Genomic DNA, 27,930 nt, shown 5'->3' on the forward strand with positions numbered 1-27,930 from the left:
TTTGGCTGAGGTCCATGTTGGTGTGGCAGGAGCCTGAAGAAAAGAGAAGGTAGTAACGGAGGAGAGCAGTGGAGGAAAAGCAGGGGGTGGTCTGTGGACTGAAATGGGAGGCAGTATTTCTCAGAGGAGGGAAAAGTCCCTCAGAATGGGAGAGGAACTCTTAGTACACAGCTGCCCTGGAGGGAGAAAGAGATCTTAAGACAGTCTCGAGGAAGATGAAGGAATATTTTAGCCCTTCTGACTGATTTAAACTACCCACATTTGCATCTACTTTACTCCCATAGGCTTTCCCCCACCTACACCACACAGTGGCAGGTGGCCTCAGATCAGCAGATGTGGTAGAAACCATCTTACCTGACTGACAGAGGTTTGGATCCTCCCCTATTACTTGAGCAGGCAACAGAGTTAAGAGCTGAAGCTTCACTTTGCAGAGAGACTGCACGCCAGGCACGAGGCTCCCTACTCCTCCCCTATACCACTCTGTCTTTTACTGGGCTCTTGTCCAGAGAATGACTGGCCCCAGCGGACCTGAGAGGAGGATCACACGCTGAAGACACAGAACAGCAGCTCTTACTCTGCAGACTGGGATTTTACAAATCAGCAGCTCAAACACCTATATGGGATTCAGAGACTGGCTTGTAATTTTTCCACTTTTTCTTTTCTTCATCAGATCATAAACAGTGGAGCAAACGCTGCACTTGCTGACAGCTAAAAAAAACAAAAAAACAAAACAACAAAAAAAAACAGACGGACTGACATATGGACAGAGAGCAGTGAGCACTGCGGCGTGAATGTAGCAACTGGACTTCTCTTCTCTCTGGTTGCTAAGACCAAACAAGGATAATAGCCAAAGCACTATCCTTTCCACCAAAGGTAGTGGGTGGATGCAGCTTTCAGCAGGCTGCTATAGGGGAGAGCAGTCACTGCATAGAGGCTGCCTGTAAAGCTGATCGACACAGAGGTGATTCTGAGAAAATGCTCTGCTACCTTCAACTACATTCTTCTTGAATACTGAGGACTATCTGCTGTGTTTAGTAGAAATATATACAAATACTTGTGGAGTTTCAACATTTTTTGGACTTTGCTGCTCATGCTGAGTGGACACATAGCTTTTTAACCTAATGCCTATAAAATGCTTATCTTAGACATCATGGCAGGATGGATAAGGTCTGTAAATCTGTCACTGATGCTGCTGTGTCTTATTCTGCTGGGAATGGCTCACACTAAGCACAGCATATACCCAAGGATACGACTCTCCCACAAAGGTAAAAATGCACATACTCTGTGTGTTTATGTTTTATGTTCACCTTGAGCATTACATATATGTGTGGTCTAAATTTAATACATGTACTGCTAAAAAATTATAGATTAACAGAGTCTTAAGTGAAAGTCATTAGAATTTATATTGCAGTCCCCTCAGAATGCAAACTGAGAGTGAGGTGGGTGTAATAGCATTAGTTTAAATATACCAGTTACTGATTAATTCTGAATTCACATTTTAAATGACACAGGTTGATAAAAAGAAATTTTATTTTTTTAGGTTAGAAATAGTAACTTTAAGGCTGTCCCTCAGACAGGGGTAGCATTGAAATTTAAGGTGGAAAAAATATTAAATTTTTCAGTTGCACCTCAAGTATTGCTGCACATTCGCTGCTGATGATAGACTTTAAAGTTGGTATTTGATTAGATTCTAATGTACAAAACTAAAAGATTCTTTCATATCTTCTTTTAAGGAACTATTATTCTTTCACCATTTCTCATTAAAATGTGATATATGCACACACACCCACATCTACATATATACATGACTTCTGCTTTTGCATTTTATTTTATTTTTTTTTACGCACAACTGATGCTTCCGTGGCCGTCCTTACAGTTTGTTTTGGTCTCTCAGCTATGGTGGCTGACAATCCACAATGTGGCTTTCTCTCATGCCATCCTGGCGGAGTGACAGAATATGTTTCTTTTTCTTTTTGAAATTGGAATATGTCTGCGAGTAAGAGACATGTGTCTGTGTGCTTGTGGGTGTTTATTTGTGTATGGGAGTGGGTGATTTGGATGTGCATGCACTGGTATGCGGACTGATTGCTGTGTATCTCTTTGACAATAATGAGGGTTTTAATCTTTGTAGATAAAAACTCTTGAGTAAACACTGTATTTTTCTAAGTTTCCTTTGATCTCTACAGCAACAGGAGGCGATAATTCCACATAAGCCTGTTAGTCATGGTTGGAAATAGGTGAGGAATTTGGATGGTCTGTAACTCATACATATGCACTCGGTGAATTTAATGTGAGTCGACGAGCCTTGTCTATCAATGGGGAGCTGTGTAGACTATGTAATACAATGTATTGCAGAATTCTTTTCAACATCACCAGCGCAATTATGAAAGTAACTAAGGAATTTATATATATATATATATATATATATATATGTATATAAATTCTTCTATACTTAGTGCATCAACAATATTAATCACACGACAGCCTGCATGCTTAGTCAGTATTGCCACGTAAATATCAGGTGTGGTTATAACTTTCATCTATGATCCTTTTTTTTTTACCTTCCTGAGGGCAGCTCTGCCATGATGATTGACATCCCTGACTCTCCAATACATGTTCTGGCTAGCTCAGAACACCAGGGAAAAAAGCAGTTGGATCCTATCATTATGGAATGATAAACATCTAAGTCCTAATACATGCCTTATGGGCTCCACCAGTTATATTTCCACACATCCGTCGGTTCACCCAGACTCTTGCAAGCAGAGGTGGTTAAACACACCGGCACAAGCAAAATTGTGTGAATTCTTTGCGCAAAGCAGGTTTGGATGCAGTTCGGCCCAGATGAAGAGAAATATGGTTCCAAGTATTCATTCATAGGCTTGTGAACTATTACCATAATGTCTGCTACCAAAAGCAATGGGGGAAAAAATCTCACCTTTGAATGACAGCATTGCTAATTTTGTCAGTGCTGATATATTTTTAACCTTCTCATCAGGAGGGCCAGCTATAGATTGGGATCAATAGTACGGTCAATAAAATATGACGTCAGCCATTTCAGTGTCTAAAACGGCCGCACTGTGCAATGTTTATCTGTTTTTATTGCACATGATGTAATAGTAACATTGCATATTTTTATTGTCTTTTTTATGTATTTACCATGTTTTGTGTCGATGTCTGGACTGGTTAATATTATTTTTGTGTGCCTTTTAAATCATTTCTACCCTGGCCACTACTTTATTTTTTTACACTCCTTTGTAACTCTGGGCTGTTATGTTAATCACACAGAGTATTGAGTTACAAACTTTGAAACCACAATGTCTTCACAAAGAATTGACCTGAAGCTTTGGCTGCCCAACATCCAAAGACTTTAAACACATGCCCAAAGATGTTAATACATCTTGGACATTTAGCCAATCAGACTTCTTAAATAATGGGTTAGTACATTTTGAAATGCCCCTGCAGGGATATATGTTCACAGTCCAGCAGAGATAAAGAGAGACTGTTTGCTTTGTATTCTTTTCATGCTTTTGAACAGAACTCCATATGATTTGAATTTGCATCATTCAGGTTTCTTGGCAGCTTATTTGAGATCACCAGGCTACAGGAGTGAAATAAGATCTTGTTTTAGAACAGCCATCAATTTTGCTGATAATGAAGCTGTGGCACAACTCAGCATGTGTCTGAGTATCAGCAGGCTGCAGGGTGGTGTTCAGGCTCAGATTTAATTTGCTGCCTCTACAGCCATGCTATAATGTTACTACCTAAGCTACTAAAAGTGAGACGAAGGTTTTGATAGTTACAAAGGCCTAAACCCTAAATGAAAAACATTTCATAGTTTAATATTGAGAGTAATTGACTTAAAAAGTGCCCTATGCTTAGTAGAGAACATCTTCATAACACATTTGTTTTGTTTATTTACTCAGAATGCTGGTCATTTTGCACATGAAATTTACATGTATTGACACCCAAAGAATTTTAGTATTTGCCTTACTACTAACCATAGTCACGGGATTGCTTAGAGTTATTTCATTTTGATCAAGCTAGATTTCACTGGAATACATTCTCATATTATAATAACTTTGAATAAAAACACCAGAGCATCAATGTTCTAAACACTCAAATTGAAAACAAAAACATGGCATCCTTTTACTACCCAGACTTGTCACCAAATTTTCTAACTGCAGTTTTAAAACAGCTCATCAGTCTTGCACAGCAACATGTTCGGCAAAGTAAGTGCTATATTACTCTGTACTTCAAACAATATTTAAAAAAAAAACTCAGATTACTCTGACATGTTCTTTGGTATCCTATTCAGAGGACGTGAGGTTTAAAATGTTACTGACCCATACCTAGTCATGGGTCATATTTAGTCATTTCATCTGTCAGTTTGACCAAAACAAGATCAGAAACAAGGCTGATGGATACAGAAGAAACACAGTTTCTATAAAAATAATATGAATATCAAATACATAGTGTTGAAGTGCTGTAGAAGTAGATAGAGATGAAATGGATACATGGGACAATGAAAGCAAGAGTATGAATTGGCAAATGGGTGAATTGACCCACAGCCATTTGTTTACTCTGTTAATTAATATTTGTTTTATTTATCTCAGTTGGCAAATTAGTTTTTGCAAATATACAGAATATTTTCTCTATACATGATGATTATATTTTTCATGTAGTATTCTTTTCAGTAATAGATCCCAGATAAAAAGCTTTTGAAATTATGAAACATTAGAGTAGATATGGACATTCCACCAAACCTAGCTGTTAATGACTGCATTTTAAACTAACACCAACATTTAATAAATAATAATCTCACAAATGTCTAAAACATAAGCATGATGTAATATATATGCTCATGTATCTATTTAGACTTTAATTTACTTCTAATCATTTTTTGAATGCTTGAGGCCAGAGCTTATATGTACTTTTTGCATTTGCATCTGTAACTGATACATACTTAATCTAAAATCAACACATAATGGTCCAGACACAAAAATGTATCTAATCATGTTGGTAGAAACACTGAATGCCAAAGCAGTGGTTGGGAGGTTTTTGTTCTCAGCATTTCTGATAAAACTATGAGTTAGAGAAAAAAACTCCAAGGTACATAAACACAGGGATTACTCGGTGGCAATTACAGGTGTTTGAAGCCTCTCTTTGAACTGTAATTTTAGACCTCCCTCTCCTGAGAACAGAAAGCCGTCACTATATATTTTTTACAACCCCCCAGACCTTGGAGCTGTAGGTAATTTGGGGAAAACCAGTATGCATGGAGAAAAATTAGGGTGGGAATTTCTATTACTCATTTCTTCTAATGTGGCAGGTGAGGAGTCCAATTAACTTTATTTCATTCATGAAAAGAGGCCTATGTTAAATCCACATCACCTTGAATAATGTCTAAAACAAAGTTGTTGTGCCGACATTTAAACCAAATATGTGGAAAATGGAAGATAAGCTAAAGTTCAGATAAATACCAACTATTAAGCTAGAGAGAACAAAAGTAATAATTGTGTACCTTCTCCTCTATCTTCCCAGCTCAGCTTTGTGCCCTATTCATTTTATGTGTGTATATCTCAGCATCACCTTCTCCCTCTGTGTTATGTTTTTGCTCTACAGTTTGATAATGAGATGTCCAGAGGGGCAAGCACCTGGTGAATGCCTAATACATTTTCTGACCTTTTCTCTGTGCAGGGAAGATGAAAAAGAGTAAAGTTTTTCCCATAATAAAGTAATGAGGGGGATATTCAGGTCTTCAAAGAGAAAGTTGAATTATCTACATTTGAAAAAGCATTAAAATTGATAAAGAACCATAAGGTAGAAGTTGTTTATTGTTGGAGTGATACATCAATGGCAGGCATTATGCCTAATGTCTATATTATTGTCAAATTTGTCGTCGCTTACAATAGCTAAACCTCACCAACAGCCACATCACATCAGATCCATGTAATAAAAATGAGGGAGAAGATACCCAAACGCCTAAAATATCATTTCATTACCTACAGCAGACCCTGGCTATGATTGATGTGAAAGATCAAACTGCACATTCAAAAACAGACTACAAAAGTTTGACTTTCATTGGTACCATGCAAGGAGTACATCAGTGCTCTCTATAAAAAAACACAAGAATCACACTGAAGTTTGTCAGAGAGAATGCAGACACCCACATTTCTTTGCAGAAATTAGTCTTAAAGTCAATTGCTGGGACACCAGAATAAACAGAATGTTTGGCCAAAGACATCATTCCAAGAAAATAACCTCGAGCAAATTGCAAAGCATGGAGGTGGAAAAGTCATGGTTTGTTGCAGCAGCACCAGGTCCCCACACTATCATTAATCCTACTATATATCACAGGGTGCTTAGGGAAAATGGAAAACATCTGTAATAAAAAAATCACAACTGAAGCAGAATTAAACCCAGTAATATGATAGTTAAAAAATTTAGTCCAATGATGTTTGGCAACAAACTTGGAGAGTCCTGGCGTTGGAACATTGGAAGGCCTCCTCACCATTACCCTAATCATGAGGTCCTCCCAAAGATTTATATGTGCAACCTAAATGCCAATGTTGTGAATTATTTTGCTTGCAGCTGAAATGAAATCACACACAGGACACAAACAACCATGGACCAGGAGGTGAACTTAGCTAATAACTCAAATACAACCAATGACTATCAGTCTAACTGATGACTTAAGAATTTATAATTAGTGGAGGAATTATTCTAAGTAAAATATGAGACGGTATCTCGCGTGAAAGCACGTTAAAAATACACTCTTCACATTATGTGTATGATAATTGCAATGTTTCATAAAATTGAAAACTGATGTCTTGGTTTCTAACAACTGTAACAACTCAGAGAAAAACAATCTTTACCATTTCTCCCGTCCTCCATATGGCTTTCATTTTCCAATGTGACATCATCTCCCTTTTACACAAAAAAAGTAAAAATAAAGGGCATAACATTTAGTCACAACACCCAGCTACACCCTTATGAGGTTCATGGTTTCAATCTGATCTCTGCGGCACAAGGCAAGGTCTGCTTGTCCATGTTTGTACCTTCAAACACTTCATCACCCCACTCAATCTCTTTGTGGCCTTGCATGAGTCAACACACCCAATAGGTAACCATATTTGAAAGCACATTTAGCTGGAAGTCTGAGAGCACTTAATCCAAGTTTTATTTCTGGCATCAATTATGTACTAACCACTCCCAAAAGGTGGAATTAAAATAGAAAATCTAACGGGCTTTAAAGGTATCTGTGGAATGATAGTCACGAAGGGCGGTACGGTGGTTTTGGTGGTTATAACCATCCCTTGATGAGTTCTACAGTTTGAATGACAATTCTTAATGTCTTTTCGCAAGGAATTTGTATATTCTTGTTGTATCTGCTTGGGCTCACCTTTAAGGCTAAAAACACAAAGGTGAAGTTCTGAAAAACACAAAAAAGGTTTTGAGGTTTAATAAATCACAACCTCCACTGTGTGTTTTAGGCTACACTTAGATGCTGCTAGAGAGCCTATATCCATTCATATTTAATACTCCCCAATTGTTGCAAATGCTGTTTTGCAACATGGGTAAAGAAGAGATCAAAATGTTTATTTTAATTTTACTTAGGCAAATCTACTCTAGCATCTGTCATTGCTCTGCAGACAGCTGTTGAAAATCCCTGTCTTGAGGCAGTCCCTTTTCTCTGTGATTTCCTTTTGACATGGGATAAGAGTGAGGCCATGTGTCTCCCTAGATCAGTGGTTGATGGAAATAAAATGCCAGCCGCCCCTTCTTGGCTTTTCAACTTATGACACAGGAGCCTTCGCTGGCTGCAGATGGTACATATGACAGAAAATAGACAAAGAGGAAAGGGAGAAATTGGAAATACCCTCTTTTTCTTATTCACTATGATCAGTGGCTGCCTGTTTTAATGACAGAGGAAAAACTTTCAAAATACTGCTCTGAATCATCTGTGAGTCTGACTGTGTAATCAAGAGATCTACCTGTTGCATTTTAGTAACATTGATTACCTATAATTACTATAATAGGCACATCTTCTGTTTCACTTTCTTACAGAGGGAACAACTTTTCTTTTTGTTATTTTTTTCCTGTCTTTGACTCTTAGAGCGACAAAACAAATCTGCTAACTACTCATGACAAAAACATGCATATGGAAAATAAGATGCTGACTCCCGTTGTATTTACTTCAGTACTTTAAATACTCATCTGAGTGAATCGTTTGAAGTTGATGGAAGCAAATTAAAACTTCAGAGAATAAAGAGATGATTGTTTCAGAGCAAAGTTAAGAGCGGTGTCCTTGAAACAAGTTCAGCTCAAGTCAAAGAGGAACCAGAAAATAGAGACATCTGTGTGTGAGAGAAACAGAGAGCTGTTCTCTGTGTGTGTGCATGCGTGGGGGTGCGTGTGTGTGTGGATTCGATAATTACAGGAAGCATGTCTGAGCCTTGGCAAAACACAACTGCCACATCCCTTCTGTCTATACCTCCTAACCACCCAAGACCTAATGCAACTCAAACAAACAGTCGCAGTCTCTAACTTAGAAATTTTATTAGCAACAAAATATACACACTCACCTCCTCCTCTCTGGACACCTAATCCCATTCTAAACAAATAAACTGTCTGCACTGACTGAAGTGTAGTTGCTTTGCATGATCTACAGAATTAGAATAAACATTCTTTCCATCTATACCACAGATCATGTGTCACTGAAAATATACAGATCCAAGAAAAACAAATCACGCAATTACTCCTTTTAAACCTGCCCTGCAGGAAACTAACCTCATTTTTTTAGGAAGTTGCTGAATTTTACTTTTGTTCATGCATTTATATGCATGACAAAAGTAATGCATGTATGTAGCTGACAGTGTTTTGTTTGCTTTAAAATGATTTTCTAAGACATTACATGAATCCCCCAAGTTGTGGAACCAACCCAAATTAAAGCAACTACAGGTAACCTGAGCACAAAGGCCAATGTGCTTTAATATGTCTGAGGTCTCACAGGAACTTATAACACACACCAGATTCCCCTTTTTTTCTTTTATGAGGGAACTGAGTCCAGCCCCATCATGTGGAAATGAAAGTCTTTTAGACCAATTCAATCCAGAGGAAGGGCACACCTCTGGTGGTTTAAGACTTAGTTTATATCCATCACCCACAACCTTTCAGAAGCTTAAAAAAATAGGGAGGACCAGTTTGCCAAATCCAGTCATGGAAAGAAAATGGGGAGTAGGTGTATGGCTGTGACAAAAGTACATTAAAATGTCTTCTTGATATGTTCTGATGAGTGCATGTGTGTTTATTTAATGACATACCCCCAATGTCCAACTGCTTCCATTTCAAAGTGGGAGTGGCAGTAGATTTAAACTAATGACTGAAAAAGAGACTGGTGCAGTTTCCTGACAGATAAAAAAGCTTTCTCACAGTTAAAAGGACCACAAAACGAGAGCAGAGTAAATCAAATATACAACATCTTCCCATAACGATGTCCTGCTGTTACAATGTCCTTTCTGACAGAGTCTTAGACATGGGGTCATAATCAACCCTTCAAGAATTTATTGAGGCTTTTAATGTTTGCTTTGAACTTAGTATGCTTTAACGTATAATGGCGAACACATAGCTAAATTCAAAATTAGGAGACATTTGTGCAACATTCAAAGATAAAACTTAAACATAAAGATGTCAAAGTCTCACTCTCACATGGTTAGAAATAAAAAAAATCTAGGTATAATGTGCAAGCATCTGTCTATCTATTGAAATACAGTGGTCATACAGACAGATTTAAATGAAAATGTTTTATTCTTTAATTGTAAATGGATTATATCTTGACTTGCTTAGGACATCCATTGTTCCTCTTTTTGAGCTAACAAGCATAATTTTTCAAATGAAACACTGATGCTGGTTTAGGCATACCTGAAACCATTTTCCCAAGAAAGTATTATGAATCCCTTAATATTTGAAGTTCTGTATTAATATAAATAGAAAACTTCTCTGAAAAATGTTTTTGGCATACACTAATTTGATTAAACTTCAGCTTAAAAGTGCTAATATATGAAATTGGAAAATAATGAAAACTTAATTAAAAAAGAGAACGTCAGTTTTCATGCAAATTTACATTTTTAAAAGGGAGTACTGCAATGTCAACAGTGTTACTTAGTTATTTATTAAACATTTCATTCATTAATTCATTCATCCATCCATTCACTGTCTCTACCAACTTATCCTTGCAAGGTCACAGGGCGGAGGGCTGGTGTCTATCCACAGTGGTCATTTAGACCCTGGACAGGGTGCCAGTCCACCACAATGGAACACTGAGAGACACAGTGTAACTATCCATGCACACACACACACCCACACGCCCCCACGCACACCCCTGTGTGTGGAAAGTTAGAGAGACCAATTATTCTAACAATCATGCTTCTAACCTGTGGAAGGAAGCTGGAGTACATGGAAAGAACCCACATATGCACAAGGAAAACATGCAAACTCCCTGAAGAAAGACCACAGGCCAGGAATCAAACTCTGGACTTGATTGCTGGCATTCAACAGTGCTACCAACTGTGGCACTGTGCAAACCTTTAGTGTTTTCAATTTAACAAATGTTTTCTATTTCTGATTAGCTCAACCCCCTAAATATTGTACTTAACCACTTGCACCATCAACTTCAACAAAACAGTGTTCCAGCATCTTCCCATAAGGTCTTGTCAAGACAATATTGCGTTTTAAATGGCACATATATCCAGGACAGATCCTGTTCCATGTTGATTTAAAACTGGTGACGCTAGATAGTGTCTCATTTGTTGGGTCTTCAGTTTGTGGTCCTTAATTATACTGTGAATGTTTGATGACAGTTTCAACAAGTAACCTTTCTGTAAGCAAAATTAAATAACACTATATGCTGAGATAAAATGCACAACTTGATGTAATAACTATAAACTTGTTTTAGAAATCTGTAATCCATAAGGATTGAGTGCTGTTTATTGGCATTAAAAATGATCTGTGATTGTTTCTCAGAACATTTACCCTCATATACAATTGATAAAGTAACACTGCATGAATGTCCACGCAGAGCTTTGGCAGATGAACAGGACCTGGATCTTCCAGGGACGTGGAGTGCCTCTTCAGCCCCAGACCATGCATGTTGGATGAGAGCCACCAAAGGCTTTATGTTGGTGCCAAGAATGCTTTGTTCTCCCTCAACTTGGACAGAGTGAATGCTCACTACAGACAGGTGGGCTGGGCTTCTTCTGTTTGCTAGGTTTCAAGATGTTAAGTTGATAAACCGAAACTGGTCATACATATGTGTGAGAAAGAATTCTCAGATTTGTGTTTAGAATTAACATTATTACTATACATGACTTACATTTTGAAGGATGTAATGTAGATAGTTATGTATATTTCATGCCTATCAAATATGCAGAAAAAAAATCTACTTTTCTACAAAGTAAGTATATTGCTATAGAACTTTGTTCACAACACAACACATCTAGTGGAAATATGTGGACACTGTGCTTTTCTTTCAGATTAACTGGGCGAGTACTGAATTTCAGATAGAGGAGTGTATGATGAAGGGAAGGGAAAAGGTAAGGAATGTTGTGGTAACGTTTTGAAAAACATTTACCATAGCAAAATGTCTACTTGACAAAACAGTTTCTTGATGGTTCACCATCAAGGCCTCAGTCTTCTACACGGCTGTCACAGGTTCAAGTCCCGGCCCTTTGACCTTTACGACATGCTTTCCCTCTCTCACACAATCCACCTTCCTGTTGATACAGCGTCAAATAAAGGCCACAAGAGCCAAAACAAGAATATGCATTCTGATGATGCTCATTTGTGAGATTAAAAGTATCTTTTTAAAAATGACTACCTTTATCCAGCTATTTGTCATTAAGACTACATTTCTGCATCAAGATGTTTTTTATTGGTCTGATGTAATATTCTAATTTTAAATGTCATGTACAGTGTATGTGACCTGTGTGTAGTTAGGCTACATAATGTGTTTCACTTAATTGTAAAGGTCTTGACATAAATAGATTTTTCAATAACATTCTAATTTATTGAACGGACCCATCTGTTCAATATATGGCACTGATTATGCACTACAAAATATTTTGCCCATTTTATGTTCACATTATCACAACCCACACCTCATCCACGAAACAATGCTTACTATACAATTCATGTCTCTATCTCAACAGCCTGAATGTGCAAACTACATTAAAGTTCTGCAAAAGTACAACCAGACTCATTTGCTGGTCTGTGGAACAGGAGCCTTTAATCCCATCTGTGCCTTGGTCAAAGTGGGACACAAAGGGCAGGTGAGTGATGAAATGGACAAAAAGGCTGACTATTTTATTGAAAATAGTCATATATCATAAATTTTGTTGCTTGAACCCTAGCTGGAAAGTTCTGATTATGTTTCAGTCTGGAGCTTTTAAAACACTTAACACACCTTGGACTCCTGAGCTATTAAACAGTGCACACTACAGTATTCCTTTACTAGTTCATGTATCCAGGTGCTTTGCACAAAGGATGTGATGTGATGTGGAGATGGAAAAGACACTGAGTAAGGGAAAGAAAAAAAAAAACTTTTTAAATAGATATATTGGTATTTGGCACAGATCCCTTGTTCATATTTTTAAAGGCTGCCATCCCAACTGTACAAGTAAACAAAGAGATCAGCCCAGGTGCTGCTTTCTGCAGAAAAGAAATTTCAGACTAGAAAAGATGAATTTATGTTTACTTCAGCATGTGAATAGCACTTGCTTGTCTTTCATGGAAAGTGATGTGCAACCAAAATTGACTGCATACATCAGCGCCAGAATGTATGGACAGAGTATGACACATATTTCCCACATGTAAAAAACTAGACAGATTAGGTTTGTGTCTGCAGTGTTTAGTCAGGGGAGAGGGAAAAAAGCTTTCCACCCTGCACACTAACATTTGTACAATAGGTCAACTAAACAACACTTAGCCATCATTCAGCTCAGGAATGTTCACTGCTCAGCATAACTGCATCGATATGGCTGATTAATGGGAGTATTGGAAACCCCTCAACTTGACTACTCTTCACAAATCTTAAATGTGGCATATGATATTACATTTAGGTCACAGTAGGCATTAGCTCTGAGATGAATCATATTTATGTTACCATAAATTACAACATGACATACTGCTATTGATCAGGTCAGACACTGGCTGATGAGTAGTACATTAACACCTCAGACATTCTAATTAAATAAAAGTTTTATTTTAAAACAATCTAAGCACAAAACAACACAGAGGTTCATCTGTGTGGCAATTTTAGCTTTACTTTTAAGAGATCACGCTCCATGATGGATGAGTTTAGGAAACTAACTTGTATTGCCTCCATATAGGCACAGCACAGTTGAGCTCTGTGACCACTCACAAATCAAGACAGAATGTGGCATTACAACATTGAAATGCCAGTAACTGTCAAGATTTTTGAGGTGGCCCACAGTGTGAGTTGTGGTTCTCCATGGAGCTAATTTTGTGCATGTGTGTGCACACTTCAGCTGCCTGCAGAGCAGATGAGTGTGAATTCCACATCAATGAAAAGGCAGAGTGAAGCTGGATATACACTTCTATGTGAAAGTTGTCCATTCGGTCATCCATCACTTTATTCCTCATCTGCCTCTTCTTCTCCATCCATCACTTTATGATCCCTCCTTTAATTCTTCCCATTCTTTTATTCCCCACATCCTCTTCAGGGATTGGTCTCACTTATGCTGGAGGCTCTATTGCTTAGAGCGGGGCTGTGACATTTATGTTTGTGAAAATTTTCATGGAAATGATTAAATTCATATTTTTTGTGTTTTGCCCTCAGGAAACTATGTTTGCTGTGGAAGAGGAGAGTGTTACGAGTGGGAAGGGACGCTGTCCATTTGACCCCAACAGTTCTTGCATGTCAACACTTCACAGTAAGAATTTAATTATTTCACTTCTAATTTCACCATCAATTGAGCTAAAAGTACAGCTTTTTAAATTTCAGTCCACTTTCTAGTAAGAACTATTTGCCTTCTTTACAGTAAATACTGCCACCTTGTGGTTAACATCTTATCAGTACTTCCTCTTTTTTAGAAAATGTTTACATTCTTTCTCTCTTTTCTACATTAATTAGGAGGAGAGCTCTACATTGGCCTGTATACTGACTACTGGGAGAATGATGGTGCTTTGTGTCGACTTAACCACCACACCTACACACGCACCGAAAGAAACGACAGGCAGCAGCTCAACGGTTGGTTTCACAGTAGTTCATATCAGTGAAGTGTATGGAAAATAGCTCATAGTTTCTTCTTTTTAAAAAAACAAATAATCTGAAAAGTGTAGTGTTCGTATGTTTCCACTCCTCCAGAGTAAATTTTTAAAATTACATTTTGCTTCAACTGTAGTTGGAGTTTGTCTGCATCACCTAAGCACATTGTTGTTCTTTGGAAGTTGAACCTCTGTACCAGTCTTAAGTTTTTATCAGTTTTTAACTATTTTTTTTCAAGAATTGATGAGTATTTATCAAAATTCACATTACAATTCACTCCAACAAGTTTTACTGTGTCTGTTGAAGAAAAGCATCCCGGCAGCATGACGCTGCCATTGCCATACTTTCATGGTGAGGACTGAGCAAATTTAGTTTTGTTCGTCATACATTTTGCCTGTATGATGAAATGAATAATTTAACTAGATTTTATTTTGGAATGTCAAGGTAAAATGGGATGAATACAAATGCACATCAGAATTATAAATTTGAAAACTATTCTTCTTTTCTCTATTCACACTGCTTTTTGTTGGTCTGTCACAAACTTCTAATAAAATATATTGGAATTTGTGGTTGTGATGTAGCAAAATGTGGAAAAGTTCAACAGGTATTTATACTTGTGCAACATTTTGTAAAAGAAAAACAAGAAAACATAGGGGTGTTTGCTCCTATGTTTTTTTGTGCAGTGAGAACTTTTTTCATTCTGCTTTTTCAATAAAACATTCTTTCTCCAGAGCCCAAGTTTGTGGGGTCAGCAGTTATCCCTGACAACGATGACAGAGATGATGATAAAGTTTACTTCTTCTTCACTGAGCGGGAGACTGATGGAGAAGGAGTGAACAGGGGAATCCTTACCCACATTGGGCGTGTGTGTGCGGTGAGAATGCCTATGACATACAAACGTATTTGAGCATAATTCAGTCAACTCTGACACGTAAAATTACAATGTGAATCTCTCAGAATGACCAAGGAGGACAGCGAATGCTGGTAAATAGATGGAGCTCTTTCCTGAAAACTCGCCTCATTTGTTCTGTGCCTGGACCAAATGGCATTGATACACACTTTGATAATCTTGGTAAGAATACAGCAATATGCCTTACCTTCCATCAGAAATGGAAGATAAGGCCAAACATCAAATTCACTTTTGTCTGTTTTCTTTTAGAGGATGTGTTTGTGCTCACAAAGAAAGATGAAAAAAACCCAGAAATATTTGGCCTCTTTAGCACAACAAGGTGAGTAGAGGATGCCTTCAGAATTGCACATACATTCTCCATCAAATAACTCATAAAACCTTCTTCTACAGTGCTGTGTTTAAGGGCTATGCTGTGTGTATGTATCATATGGAAGACATAAGAGCAGCCTTCAATGGACCATTTGCATACCGAGAGAAACTTGAGCATCACTGGACACCATATGAAGGCAGAGTCCCGTATCCTCGACCTGGATCTGTGAGCCTTGAATCTTTTATACTAGATATTTAATGGATGTAATTACCAGATTCACTCTCAACACTCTCCATTTCACCCAGTTTGTGTTCACAATAAATGTCTTGTCAAGGGAACAATGTTGAAAGAATGTTACCCAGCATTTCTAAATGTCCAACTGTTGTAGCTGCGTCAGCAGTTCACACTAGGATAGTCTGAATCTGACTAATGAATTTCTTTTTTCTTCATGCACTGCCAAGTGATGACACAGTAATTAGTCTTCCTTTGTCTGCTGTTAAATCTCCCCTACTCTCTTTATTTCTGTCAAACCATCTCACTAACAGTGTGCCAGTAAAGTGAATGGTGGAGGTTTCTCCAGTTCAAAGGAGTTTCCCGATGAGGTTTTGCGGTTCGTGCGCTCTCATCCTGTGATGTATCGTCCCGTCCTTCCACATCACCACAGACCTATTCTCCTGCAGTCAGAGCCAGGCAGAAGAAAGCTGACCCAGATTGCAGTAGACAAAGTCCAAGCACAGGATGGACACTACCACGTTCTCTACATTGGCACTGGTAAAGCACACTGGATTAGATACATATTTAAATACAAAATAGATTTTTGATTTGAACAAACTGCCAGCACAATGTAACTACAGCATTTACATTACATTGTCTATAAAACATGGAAAGAAGCAAGAATACAATTTAAGATTAACTGTTTTTTGTTGTTAGATGACTCTGTGGTTTTGAAAGTTATCACCATCTACAACAAAGACACAGACACAGTAGAGGAGGTGCTGCTGGAGGAGCTGCAAATTTTCAAGGTAGTTCATATTTCATATAAAAACCTTTTCAAACTAAATTTATATAAACTGGTCGTTGCTGTGGTATTTGCCTGACTTATTGAAATAGGAGGCATAAGTCTTACTTCAGGGGCACATTGTCCTGAATAATGCAAAAAGAGATTTTCTATTTTGCTTGTCACAAGAACTAGAATAAGAATATAGCTATGCAGTGATGAAAAGTACATACAAATTAGCTACTATTTCTAGACAAGTTCAGCTATCAAATACACTCCTGAGGCATGTGAAGTCTGCAAGATAGAACAGGCTGTACACTGAAAGGAAACTTAGTAGTTTGATCGTTGGCCTCTCTGACAAGCATGTTTTACATGGGAAGTTCCCCTTAGCAAAAAAAAAGAAAAAAAAAAGAAATTATGTCATTGCATGCATGATGAGAGAAAAAAAATCATAATAGGTAAATGTGTGGTGTGTAAATGCACACACAGCACACACTTCACAAGTAAAATTTAAATTCAGGACAATTACTATTCTAGTTAATCATGCTGTGTTGTGGCATAGAGCAAGGGTGTGTGTGTGAGTGTGTTTGACAGTTCTTAAATCTTCCTCTTGGCTCTGATTGGAGCTCAATATTTTTCACAGATTTTCTGTCTTATATTATAACTTTTTTGGTCAGAAACTTGAAATAGGTCACTAACAAATGCTAAGGGACTTATGAGAACTTACCAGGAGTTCTAAGCTTGAAATAAGTATGAGATTTTCTGGCCAAAAAGAACTTTGCTGCTGTTCTTACCACCTCCAGTATGAGGACACATTCAACTGTCATTGTGAAGTACGGACAGGTTCTAACCTTTCCAATAAGTACAGCAGTCCTGTAATGACCTCCAAGGTTTGTTAGAGAACATTAGTAAACAATCAGCGACATGAACAGTAAAAAACACATCACAAGTCAAGGATAAGTGGGGATGCTTAAACAATCAGGACCTATATAAACCGTTTCTAATCCTACTGATCACTTAAAGAGCTATAGACATACATTAGACACAAATTCACCCAATAGCACTTATTCATACACGTAGATAAGCAGGTCACAAAAATTAAGCGTCTTGTTTATCAGGATAGATGGCAAGAGAGGAAGTTGGAAACACAGCCACACCAAGTTTGAAGCAGAGTAAGATTTTAAAACAATATCTCAAGCTTTTGCACTGTCTGATCCATCTTCTATAAACGGGGATAGCAGAAGAACAATCAGCTGGCTATTCACCATCGGTTAGATCAGACATATCTGGTACTCAATGCATCTTTGTTCTATGTTATTGCATAAAAATTGCAACACAAGACAAAATGGCAGCATGGGTGGTCTCCTTCGTGCTATTCCCGCTTGTACGGGAATAGCACGAACCACCATTGTGTGGTTTTCTGCATTTGTACTGCACACTTGACAAACTATGTCAGCGGGGACTCTGTCCTCCACTCCTGCCTCTACACCTGGCGAATGTTTACTTGCTGGCAAATAAAACCAACAAGTCACTCTTTTTCAGACTTCTGTGGATTTACTGTCCTCTGCTTCATTGTCCTTGTGGCTTTAGAACTGCACAAACCTAACTAATAAACTTTCAAAATGCAGACAGCATATCGATTGTCCCACAAAGGTTGAAAATACACTGGACCACTGCTAAAGAGCACATAAAGAAACATGTGGTCCCACATGTAGTTTTAGGATCCCCCGGTCTCTCTCTGCTTCATCTCATCCTAATTTATAAGCACTAAGTGAAAACCTCTAATCCTGGGGTTAGAGCTGTTAGAAAGTGGATTGAACTGAATGAAACTGATGTACCAGACCTACTTTGAGTGCACAACCTGGAGTGTTTTTGTAGTTGCAACAGCTTATCTGGACAAGCTAGCTGAAACTGTCATCATACATCAGTTTTGTGATAACATGTTGATGCAGTCTAAAATCTTTTGCACATACAGTATAACAACAAAGCATGCTTTACTCTGAAGTTTAGAGAGCTTTATTAGACCAAGGATTTTTTACATGAAGGCTTATAGCAGTGAGGGCCAGGCAAGCAATAACCTGACCAGGAAGATCAGGGCAGCTAAGAGCTAGGAACCTAAAGTGATAAGATAAAAAGCAGCTTCTCCGCTAATGATCCAGCAGTAGTTTGGAGGAGCTTGAATAACATTAACGAGCCCATCTCCAAATACTGCGATGACTCCCCCGCCCCAACTGGATCACGACCTCACCGGCTTCTTCTGTACGTTTGAAACAAAGCCATACTTCCGTCTTATTTATTCGCAAAAAACAACTACCTGCACCTCCTCCCCTCTGATCCCGAGTGTGCAATACACTTGGAACTCCACAAGAACACATATAAATTTCGCATTATTCATTTCAGTTTAATCTGTACCGATCATTCCACCAAGTTTGCATGCCCAATGCAGGGGAAGCACATTATGTTAGGATACCTCACTGGAAACAATACCAGTTTACAGAATGGTGCACTTCCTCGTGAGCAAATATCGACAGGCATGCACTTTTTAGCATAACACATGTTTAACTCAAAGCTGGTGTTGAGTTTCAAGGCACAGGAGTGGGAGGGGGAGTTGAGGAGGCAAAGAGGCAAACACTCTCACCGCTGATACAGCAGATCCAGAGACACGGACAGAGACAAAGCGTCGGCAGGAAAGCTTTTGTTTAAAACAGTAGAAAAATGTCTGGGTGCTGAATCCAGTCATGTGGAAACGTGTGGGTGTTAAAATGCTCACAATCCCCAGGGGTGGGATGCCTGTAGCAGGATGAAACACATGGCCTGATATATAATACTGTCACGATAGCAAATTTTGCTGAGCGATTAATTGTCTCAAAAAATTATTGCGATAAACGATAATATTGTCTGAAGACCTTTTTACACTGATTTAATGGAAATGACGTAATAATACATGTGATTTCCTGCCAAAGATAGATACACTTTATTTTCAAAATAATATTTAACACTGGAGCTGATAAACTAAATAAACAAAACAACCAAAAACAAAATGGATTCTCAGTCTCCATTAACAAAAAATGTACTTGATAAAAACTAAACACCATAAAGCCAAAGTGGAAATAAATACTGCATTCAACCAAAAGAGGGCAGATTATGAAGTCTGTGTATTATGTTGCCCTTCAGTAATAATTAGATTTAAATAGAGAAGATGGGCACATCGTCTACCTGATGCAATAGTTCACACTACATGATTTTTTGCTCCTATTTTTCCCCTTATGACAATCTTAGACCTTTGGTCTTTCTAAGATTGTGTGGTGTGTTACGGTAGATCGTGGCCGCTCCGATCTAAATCAGGGGTTTTCCCCGACTGGGATCTTAACGCAGCCTGTTGAATGTGACAGGTAGCCAATCAGAAAGCGTGGATTCTCCTCCGTGTTTTCTGAGGGGAAATTACGTCGGGGAATCCCAAACAGCTGACACGGTGCAACCCGAAGTCCAGCCCACGTGGAAACAACATTAATGTTTATTCAACATGCAAAGAATATAGAAATGACAAGGGGAGGAGTTGGAGCGAAATTGCTACCGCAGTTGATAAACCGTTAACGTGACGTAAATAGGTTATAATGATTTTCATTCGGTCAGGACTTTACGCTGACACTAGCCACATGCATTGCAGGTAGGTTGTAGTAATGCACTGATTAATACCTGGTTTTAAAATTAGTTCACTGGACTTGTAGCCATTATTTTGTGCCCATTGTTGGACACCACAGGGCAGGACCGAACCCGATCGAACCGTTATACCTAGGATTTCTGTCGGCTGTGTGGTCTCTCAGGTTTTGAAAATGGGCCGACAATCGGCCGACAGCTCTAAGATCGTGTAGTGTGCGCTGGGCTTTACACTAAGGAAATGAGGAAGGGGGGGGTCAATGGAGAGAACCGGAGTTGAGCCTTTTTTCATTCAGTGTCATTAACAGAAAGAGAAAAAGGTCGGAAGAGACCATAGCGCCGATAATTGAAATGACGTCGATAGTTTTAATTTATCGTACGATTAATCGATTTATCGTTTATCGCGACAGGCCTAAATACTGTGATTTAGATCATATCACTCACATACTAGAATGACTTAGATCTATCCTATTTGAATCTCTGACAATACTTGAAAATTATGGTTCACGGATTAAAACTTCAGTCTGAGCAAGACACGTTGCACAGAAGAATGGTCAAAATGTACAAAGTTGATTGAGACATTACAGCATAAGCTCTATAAAACATTCACCCAGAGATGGAAATGCATACCCACTTTTTAGATTTGTGCTTGTAAAGCATGTAGAAAACCATGTAATATTGTTTTTCTTCCACTTTACCATTGCCCACTACTTTGTACTGCCACATAGCAAAGTACCTCAACAAAACATGCTTTAGTTTGTCTTTGTAAAATTACAAGGGCTATTAGCGGGGCCAAAATTAGAAAGATATGAACACCTGGGCTGTAGCCAGTTTTGGTCCACTAGTCACAAAATATTTATTTTACTCTTACTACAGTACATTGATATGTAGGTGTAGCACCCTTTTCCATTCTATTCGAGAAAACTAAAATGGAGGGTGCTTGGGTTCGACATCAGTCCGGTACCCCAATCAGTGTGCGGCACCAATGACCTACCTTATGACAAATACGACCCAGAGGAATGTCGAAATTTTAGGCAAAATGATTCAGCCTAACTTTATTAAACTAAAATGACAGAAAACCTATTATTTAGTCACCACCGTAGCTTTGTAGTTGAAAGACCCTTCAATAGGATCTAAACAAACATAAACCTCTTTACATAAGGCAGGACAAATAAAATATTAACGGCCACCCTTTTTGTTTTTCCACAGCACCAGGACAGAACAAAAAATGTCCAATTATATCAATATACAGTTCTAAACAAAATATAACCCAGTCAGTTTGTTACTCACGACCTCCAGGAAAGTGTGAAAACGTTGCAGGCCTGTTAGAAAAACAATGAGTCGAAATTCACTTGCAAAACATTGAGAGCGTTGCAATTCACTTGCAAAACATTGAGAACGTTGCAATTCACTCGTCCTCTCCTCGACTTCCGTTGAACGCAGCTGAACGCGTGGTGCTGAAGCGGCTAGCTCACGTAGCTTAGCTCAAAACTCGTCAGGACTACTTGCGTCCACCTCCTCTGGTCCTGTCCCTCTCGCGGCGACCAAGCTCTTCTAACGTCTCCCGAATTTCGTCCTCTTCCGTACTTTTGTCCAGTTTTTCTCTCCGTGGAGTGTGTTTTCTTCACTTCTTGTCCGCTCGTCTCACCCCGTTCTCTACCATCACGGTTCTCCTGTCCTTCTTCCTCCCTCCTCCTCTTCTCTCAACCAATCACAAGTCACGCACCGGACGGACTGTCTCAGTGACCAATCAAATGGCAAAGCCAAATAAAATACACAGTGCATCTTACATCACACTAATACTTCTTTCAATTGCAATATTTACATAAAATAATGCTCTTAGTTGATTTACAAATAATACAGTTTTAATTACTAAGTAAGCAAATTACTTAATAGCTACCTTTACCCTTTAAATTATTGAAATATTAAAGTAAAGGAAAATACTGCTGTATTTCTTCCAGAGACAAGAATATGAAATCCATAGTTATCACCAATGTTATGCATTAGTAAATAAATGTTCACTTTTAATATATTTGGGTCTTGTCTTGAACTATGTAAGATTTCTATTAACCTCAACATACGTCATTACAGTAACCCCAGTTTACCACAGGGCTACATAGGTAATACTCCAAATCAACTGGTAGGAATCGATGCATTATCAAATGAAAATGTTCCCTTAACAGAATCACTTCATGTTGTTCCTGAAAAAACACAATGACTTTATAATTTTCAAATACTGAAGTTGTAAATGTTCAATTTACTTAAGTTTGTAAAAATTCAACAATCTGAAAATGCCTCACTTGATATGAACCTATGAAATTTATGTAAAGTTCAATGTTTGTTAAACATGCGTTCATTGGAAAAGATCAAAGTAATTCATTGGAGCCCTAGCAGACTCAGGGCCCAGCATTGTTGTTGATTTTGCATGACATTCTACATATAACAACTAGTTGACAATTAGAAGTTTCTGATAGTTTTAAGATTCATAAATCTGGGTGATAATTATGGAATAAAACCTAGAAACATTTTAGAAATGTCTCCACTGTTTATGTATATTATATCATGATTTTCCTATTAAATTGCATTTTCTTTCCAGGTCCCAGCTCCAATCAAAGAGATCATAATATCACCCAAAAGGGTAAGATATCCTATAAATATTTATCGTACATCTACACGCAGTTGCATAGTTCTGCCACAAGATGACAACAGCGGAACAATATGCACAAGACAGCAGCGAGACTATTTAAATTACCTCCGGCCTATTTTAGCCTCTACCTCTATTTTTGGTTAAGTGACTCAGTTGGATGAAAACAAGACAAAATCAAAATGCAAAGATCTGATTCCAGATGAATTAATTAGCTGATGATCTACATCTTTGGTTCCACAGCAACAGCTGTATGTTGGGTCAGAAGTCGGTGTTGCACAAATCAGACTACATCAATGTGACCTCTACGGTTCAGCGTGTGCTGACTGTTGTCTGGCTAGAGACCCATACTGTGCCTGGGATGGTCTCACCTGCTCCAGATACTACCCAGCTGGAGTTTTCACCAAGAGGTAACAGTTCACACACTAACACAGCAGATGAAATAAAATATTCACACCATCATAGTAAATCTTCTTGCTTAAAAGACAAAAAATTATGATCTTGGTTTACCAAATCATTATCACTGACAGACATGACAGTCAGGTGTTATGTAAGGACCTATCAATATGCACTTGATCCACCATCCCTTGCTTACATCTTTCCCTCCATCCCTATCTCACTTTTAATTTCTGTGTTTCAGTTTATCTATCCCGCTTTCATCACATGTTAAAAATGATTCCATCTTTGGGTTTCTTTTTGCAGCAGACGATTCAGGCGACAGGATGTTCGCCATGGCAACGCCGTACAGCTGTGCAATGGACTGCAAATTGATGGTTAGTGTATAAAATTGCTGTGAAATGTGTTTATACGTGTGTATGGGGTATCAAGAAAGACTGCACGGCAAAAAAGAATGTCTTCGTGTGCCATTTTAGTTGGAGGTTAACGTAAGGTCAGTGTGCTTATTCCACGGCAGAAGAAAACAATCAGCTTTACATTAGCCACATCATGAAAGTTCGCTGCAGTCCATTGTCCATCAGTCCTACCTCTGAGTCTTTTATTATCTGTGTGTGCGTGTAGATGAACAATGGCAGAGGGCTGAGGAGAGGCTAATGTACAGCATTGAGAGCAACACCACTTTACTGGAATGTGTCCCTCGATCACTTCAAGCTAAGGTCCTCTGGTTCTTGGAGAAAGGAGGGGAAAAACATGAGGTAACTATTGTTTTTTTTCCATTAATATTTTGGTATGTTAGCTGCTTGACAAACTTTGTACAACTTGTTTTTTTGTCAGTGCAGTGGTATTATGTGTCTGAAATTCAGGTAATACATACAGGTGCATCTTCATAAATTACAATTTAAAACTTAAACAATTCACATCTAAATTGTACATAACAAAATGTAAAAATGAATGGTGTATCATGTAGATTCTTTACATACGGTGTATGATTATTTATTTCAAATATTTATTTTGTTAATTTTGAAAATATTGTCTTACAGTTAATAGAAATTCCAAAAATACAGTTTTTAAAAAATCGTATTTTAAAAGAGAATTTTAATGAAATAACATCAGCATAATTAAAAGTATGATAATGTACTAACAGTATATACACTCAGTTACTAGTTCCAGAAATTGCTGCATTAGTGCAGCATGGCATGGAGGCAATTAATCAGAGACTCTGCTTAGCTATTAAGAAAGCTCTTAATAGTGGCCTTCAGTTTGTATCTGGGGTCTTCCATCATTAACCTGACAATTTATAGCAAATCAGTGAACTTTAGGTCAAGTAGGTTTACTGGACAAGCTCAGGCTACCACAGTCAGCAAACCAGGTATTGGTAGTATTTGCAGATACTGATGTTGTCTACAGTTCCAGAGTGGCTTAACACAGGGAATAGAACATTTGTAACCTATTTCCTGTGTGTGTTTGTGCTTAAGCACACACTGTAGGCAGTGGCAGTGGCAGAAACAGTGACTTCTGCCACAATCCATTTTGTGAATCTCCATGAAACATATGTAAAGGCTTCACTTTACAGTCATCTCAAGGATGTGGCAGCTTCTTCAAAATTTTCTTCCATGCATTTTTCTTCCACAAAGAAAAATGGAAGAAAAAAAATTTTTCTATTTGAAACAATTTTTTAAATAAATTGAATTTAGGGTGATATTTTGGACATACTTGTAGTTGTCGACGTTGACTTTAGGAATCAGTAAACTGATGTATTCATTATGTAACATATTTTTATGAGAAGCTAAGCACCCCAAACTATTTTATTCTGCTGCACTTTTCTCAACTCCAACACATCAGCATTCGATATAAAAATCCATACAATTAAAGATCCTACTTTTTGTGATATGTACTCTAGGGCAACAGAAAGAGTTCACAAAAAGCATCAGTCATTGTATTGAGTGAGCTGATTAAGTGCCACCCTTCCTTGTCTCTGAATGTAAAATAGATTTTTCAATTATAATTCTTCTTGGGTGAAAAGCTAATTCAGTAGTAGTGCCATGTATTTCTGAATCCCCCTCAGTTGAATAATTACTTTCTTTTTTCTTTGTACAGGTAATAGGTGATGAACGAGTCATCGTGACGTCTCACGGGCTTCTGTTCTTACACGTGAGGAGCTCTGACGCTGGCATGTATGTGTGTCAGACTGTGGAACACGGATATGTGCACACATTACTGCGGATCAACCTGCATGTGCTCCGAGAAGAGATTCTTCAGACAGCAATGCACAAGCCTAACGATGGAGACGGAGTTTCAGCTCAATGCCACTCTATCCTAGTCCCTGCACCTGCCCCTAGCGTCAACCCTCGATCTCTGCAACCACCCTCAGTCCCAGCATCCAACTCCAGGCTCTGGTACAAGGAGTTCCTGCAGCTAATTGGTTACGGTGATGCTCAGAAAGTGGAGGAATACTGCGAGAGAGTGTGGTGCTCTGATAAGAAACGCAAAAAGACCAAAAGGAAGTATGTTTCTTTAGGTGGTGAGAAGAAAGGAAAAGGAAGGGGAGAGGAGAACTCCCACAGAGCTCCCAGGCACACTTTTGACACCTGAGGACAACAAAGACTCGCAACACATAAACACACACACCCGCACACACTGTGTAAAGTTCATACTCTGTGTTTGCACCATGTAAGAAGTATACGCTGTACGTTCAACAAGAGCTGCAAAAGATAGAGTAGCAGATTGCCTTACAATTGTAGCTGCATTTACCACTGAGGTCTTTTATGCTTCATTTAAAAGTCACATCTAGTCTTTTTCTGTGATGTAAGCCTATTATTTACTGTAGACCCTGGAGGAACACACACAGACATCACCATTAGCACAGAAAAGAGACTCTCATGGGAAAAGATGGACAAAATTGTGTAAAATTTCCTCTAATCAGTGAGACACACCATGTAGGCTGATCAATGAGGACCCTGCAAGACTGCTTCTTTAAATCTCAGCCTTTCTCAACACTTCACTGAGTGGCAGTAATGATATTTTCTGTAAAATATGAGAAAAGAAATTATAATGTCAAACATAATTTTTAGTTGCATGGTAAATTATTTTCTTTATTTTTACACTGAGCTATTTTGATGTAATAATGTCAAAAACTGGAAGATAGATTGTTGTTCTGCTTGTATGGTCATAAGGCTATGAGTTTATAGAGTGAGACCGTAAGCAGTATGTGTGGTTATAATGTTCACTAGACTATACATTTTAGCAAGATATTTACATACATAGCATAAGAAAGACACACAAACCTTTTCCATTGTGTACTTGTTGTCTGACATGAAATCAGTTTAAACTTTTCCTGTTTTAGTTCAATTAGGATTACCAAAGTAAGTTGTATTTGCTAAATGTTATAATTTGATAATAATAATGAGAGGATTTTAAAGATAATTTACATTGCTTTCTTTAAATTCAGAAGTTCACTTAAATCTTCTTAGTATTTGATAACAAAACATTTCATCTGTATTACTTTTATCAAATGTTTTGAGTATTCTTCAGCAAGCTCTTTACTACAGTTTGTCAGAATTTACTAACTTTTTGTAAGCAGGACTTACAAAGTCCAGGCTTTATCAGATTGTTTACAGTAATAATATTCTTTGTGTGTGTAAACTTTTAACTTTAAAGAAAGGAATAAATAACAAAAAATAACAATCTAGCACTTAGCAAATACAACTAACTTTAGTAATCATAAGTGACCTAAAGTGTCAGAAGTTTACTCTGATTGAATAATAGGCAGTAAGAAAAATTGTTCCGTGTCATATTATACAGTGTTTGTATTTATCTAGTACCAACTGTTGCAATGCCACTGTCATGGGTATTTTGAGGCATGTTTCAAATATAACTATGCCCCCCAAGAATACAAATACTATTTATGCACTTGTAAAACCTATTTCAATACATAAAAAAATTATCTTACCAGTGGGTTTTTTTATTTATCCACTCTTACCTCTGGTACTGCTGAAGGTTTAATCAAGTGAGTCAGTTGTGCATATTGTGTTTTGTATTTGCTTTGAGGTTATTTCTGTGTAGATCTGGTTATATCTATGTAATCAAATTGTAATTTTTTCTTCTCTTGTGACTTTTTGTTCCCCCTGTATCAAGTCCTGGTTTGTCTGACAAACCATCTGAGACTCATCTGCAAGATGTTGTCTCATCTTGCAGATGAGAGGCATAGTTATCACAAATAGTTAAATCTCATTTTCCTCTGGAAAAGAAAATAGAAACAAATAAATGTTTCAGCAGCCATTAAGGCATGTCATTAACAAAACAGAAGCAATGTGAATATTCATTTGATTCTAAAATGATAGAATCAACCAGATGTTTTGTTTGAAGGCTTGTACTAGTTGTGCTCATTTCTGTACTCAGTAGGGTCATGTATGCCTTTTCTCAGTTTGTGCATTATTTATTGATTTCTATATTGACTGTTTTGACTGCATCTAAGGGGTATTCATAATGTGGTAAGACAACTGTTACATATCTGTCAAAAGCTTATATCAGCATTATATTCCTTAACTATTATAGTGGTAAAACCTCAATATTGTGAAAATTGTGTAGATTTTACCCTTAAAATGCCTGCAATTAAAAACAGGACTACTTTTCTTCCTTGCTGTTACCTGGTTTGAAGAAAGAATTAATAAAGGATATTCTAAGCTCAGGCACACATATAAAGAAAGAAAGAATAAAAACATGTTTCACATTC

At 37.8% G+C, this 27,930-nt stretch overlaps 1 protein-coding gene across 1 annotated transcript; it reads left to right on the plus strand.

Annotated features, from left to right (window-relative positions):
- Positions 1 to 161: 161 nt before the first annotated feature.
- On the plus strand, positions 162 to 27,930 carry sema3e (sema domain, immunoglobulin domain (Ig), short basic domain, secreted, (semaphorin) 3E). The gene is given in 18 exon segments (XM_032583994.1): positions 162 to 1,265; positions 11,078 to 11,145; positions 11,147 to 11,239; positions 11,532 to 11,591; positions 12,207 to 12,326; positions 13,856 to 13,949; positions 14,150 to 14,266; positions 15,016 to 15,158; positions 15,242 to 15,356; positions 15,444 to 15,513; positions 15,585 to 15,729; positions 16,050 to 16,275; positions 16,435 to 16,526; positions 22,755 to 22,796; positions 23,046 to 23,212; positions 23,508 to 23,575; positions 23,820 to 23,953; positions 25,296 to 27,930. Coding segments are annotated over 18 exon segments (2,382 nt in total). The 5' UTR covers positions 162 to 1,132; the 3' UTR covers positions 25,791 to 27,930.

The sequence above is a fragment of the Xiphophorus hellerii genome, chromosome 2, assembly GCF_003331165.1.
Source record: "Xiphophorus hellerii strain 12219 chromosome 2, Xiphophorus_hellerii-4.1, whole genome shotgun sequence".
NCBI lineage: Eukaryota > Metazoa > Chordata > Actinopteri > Cyprinodontiformes > Poeciliidae > Xiphophorus > Xiphophorus hellerii.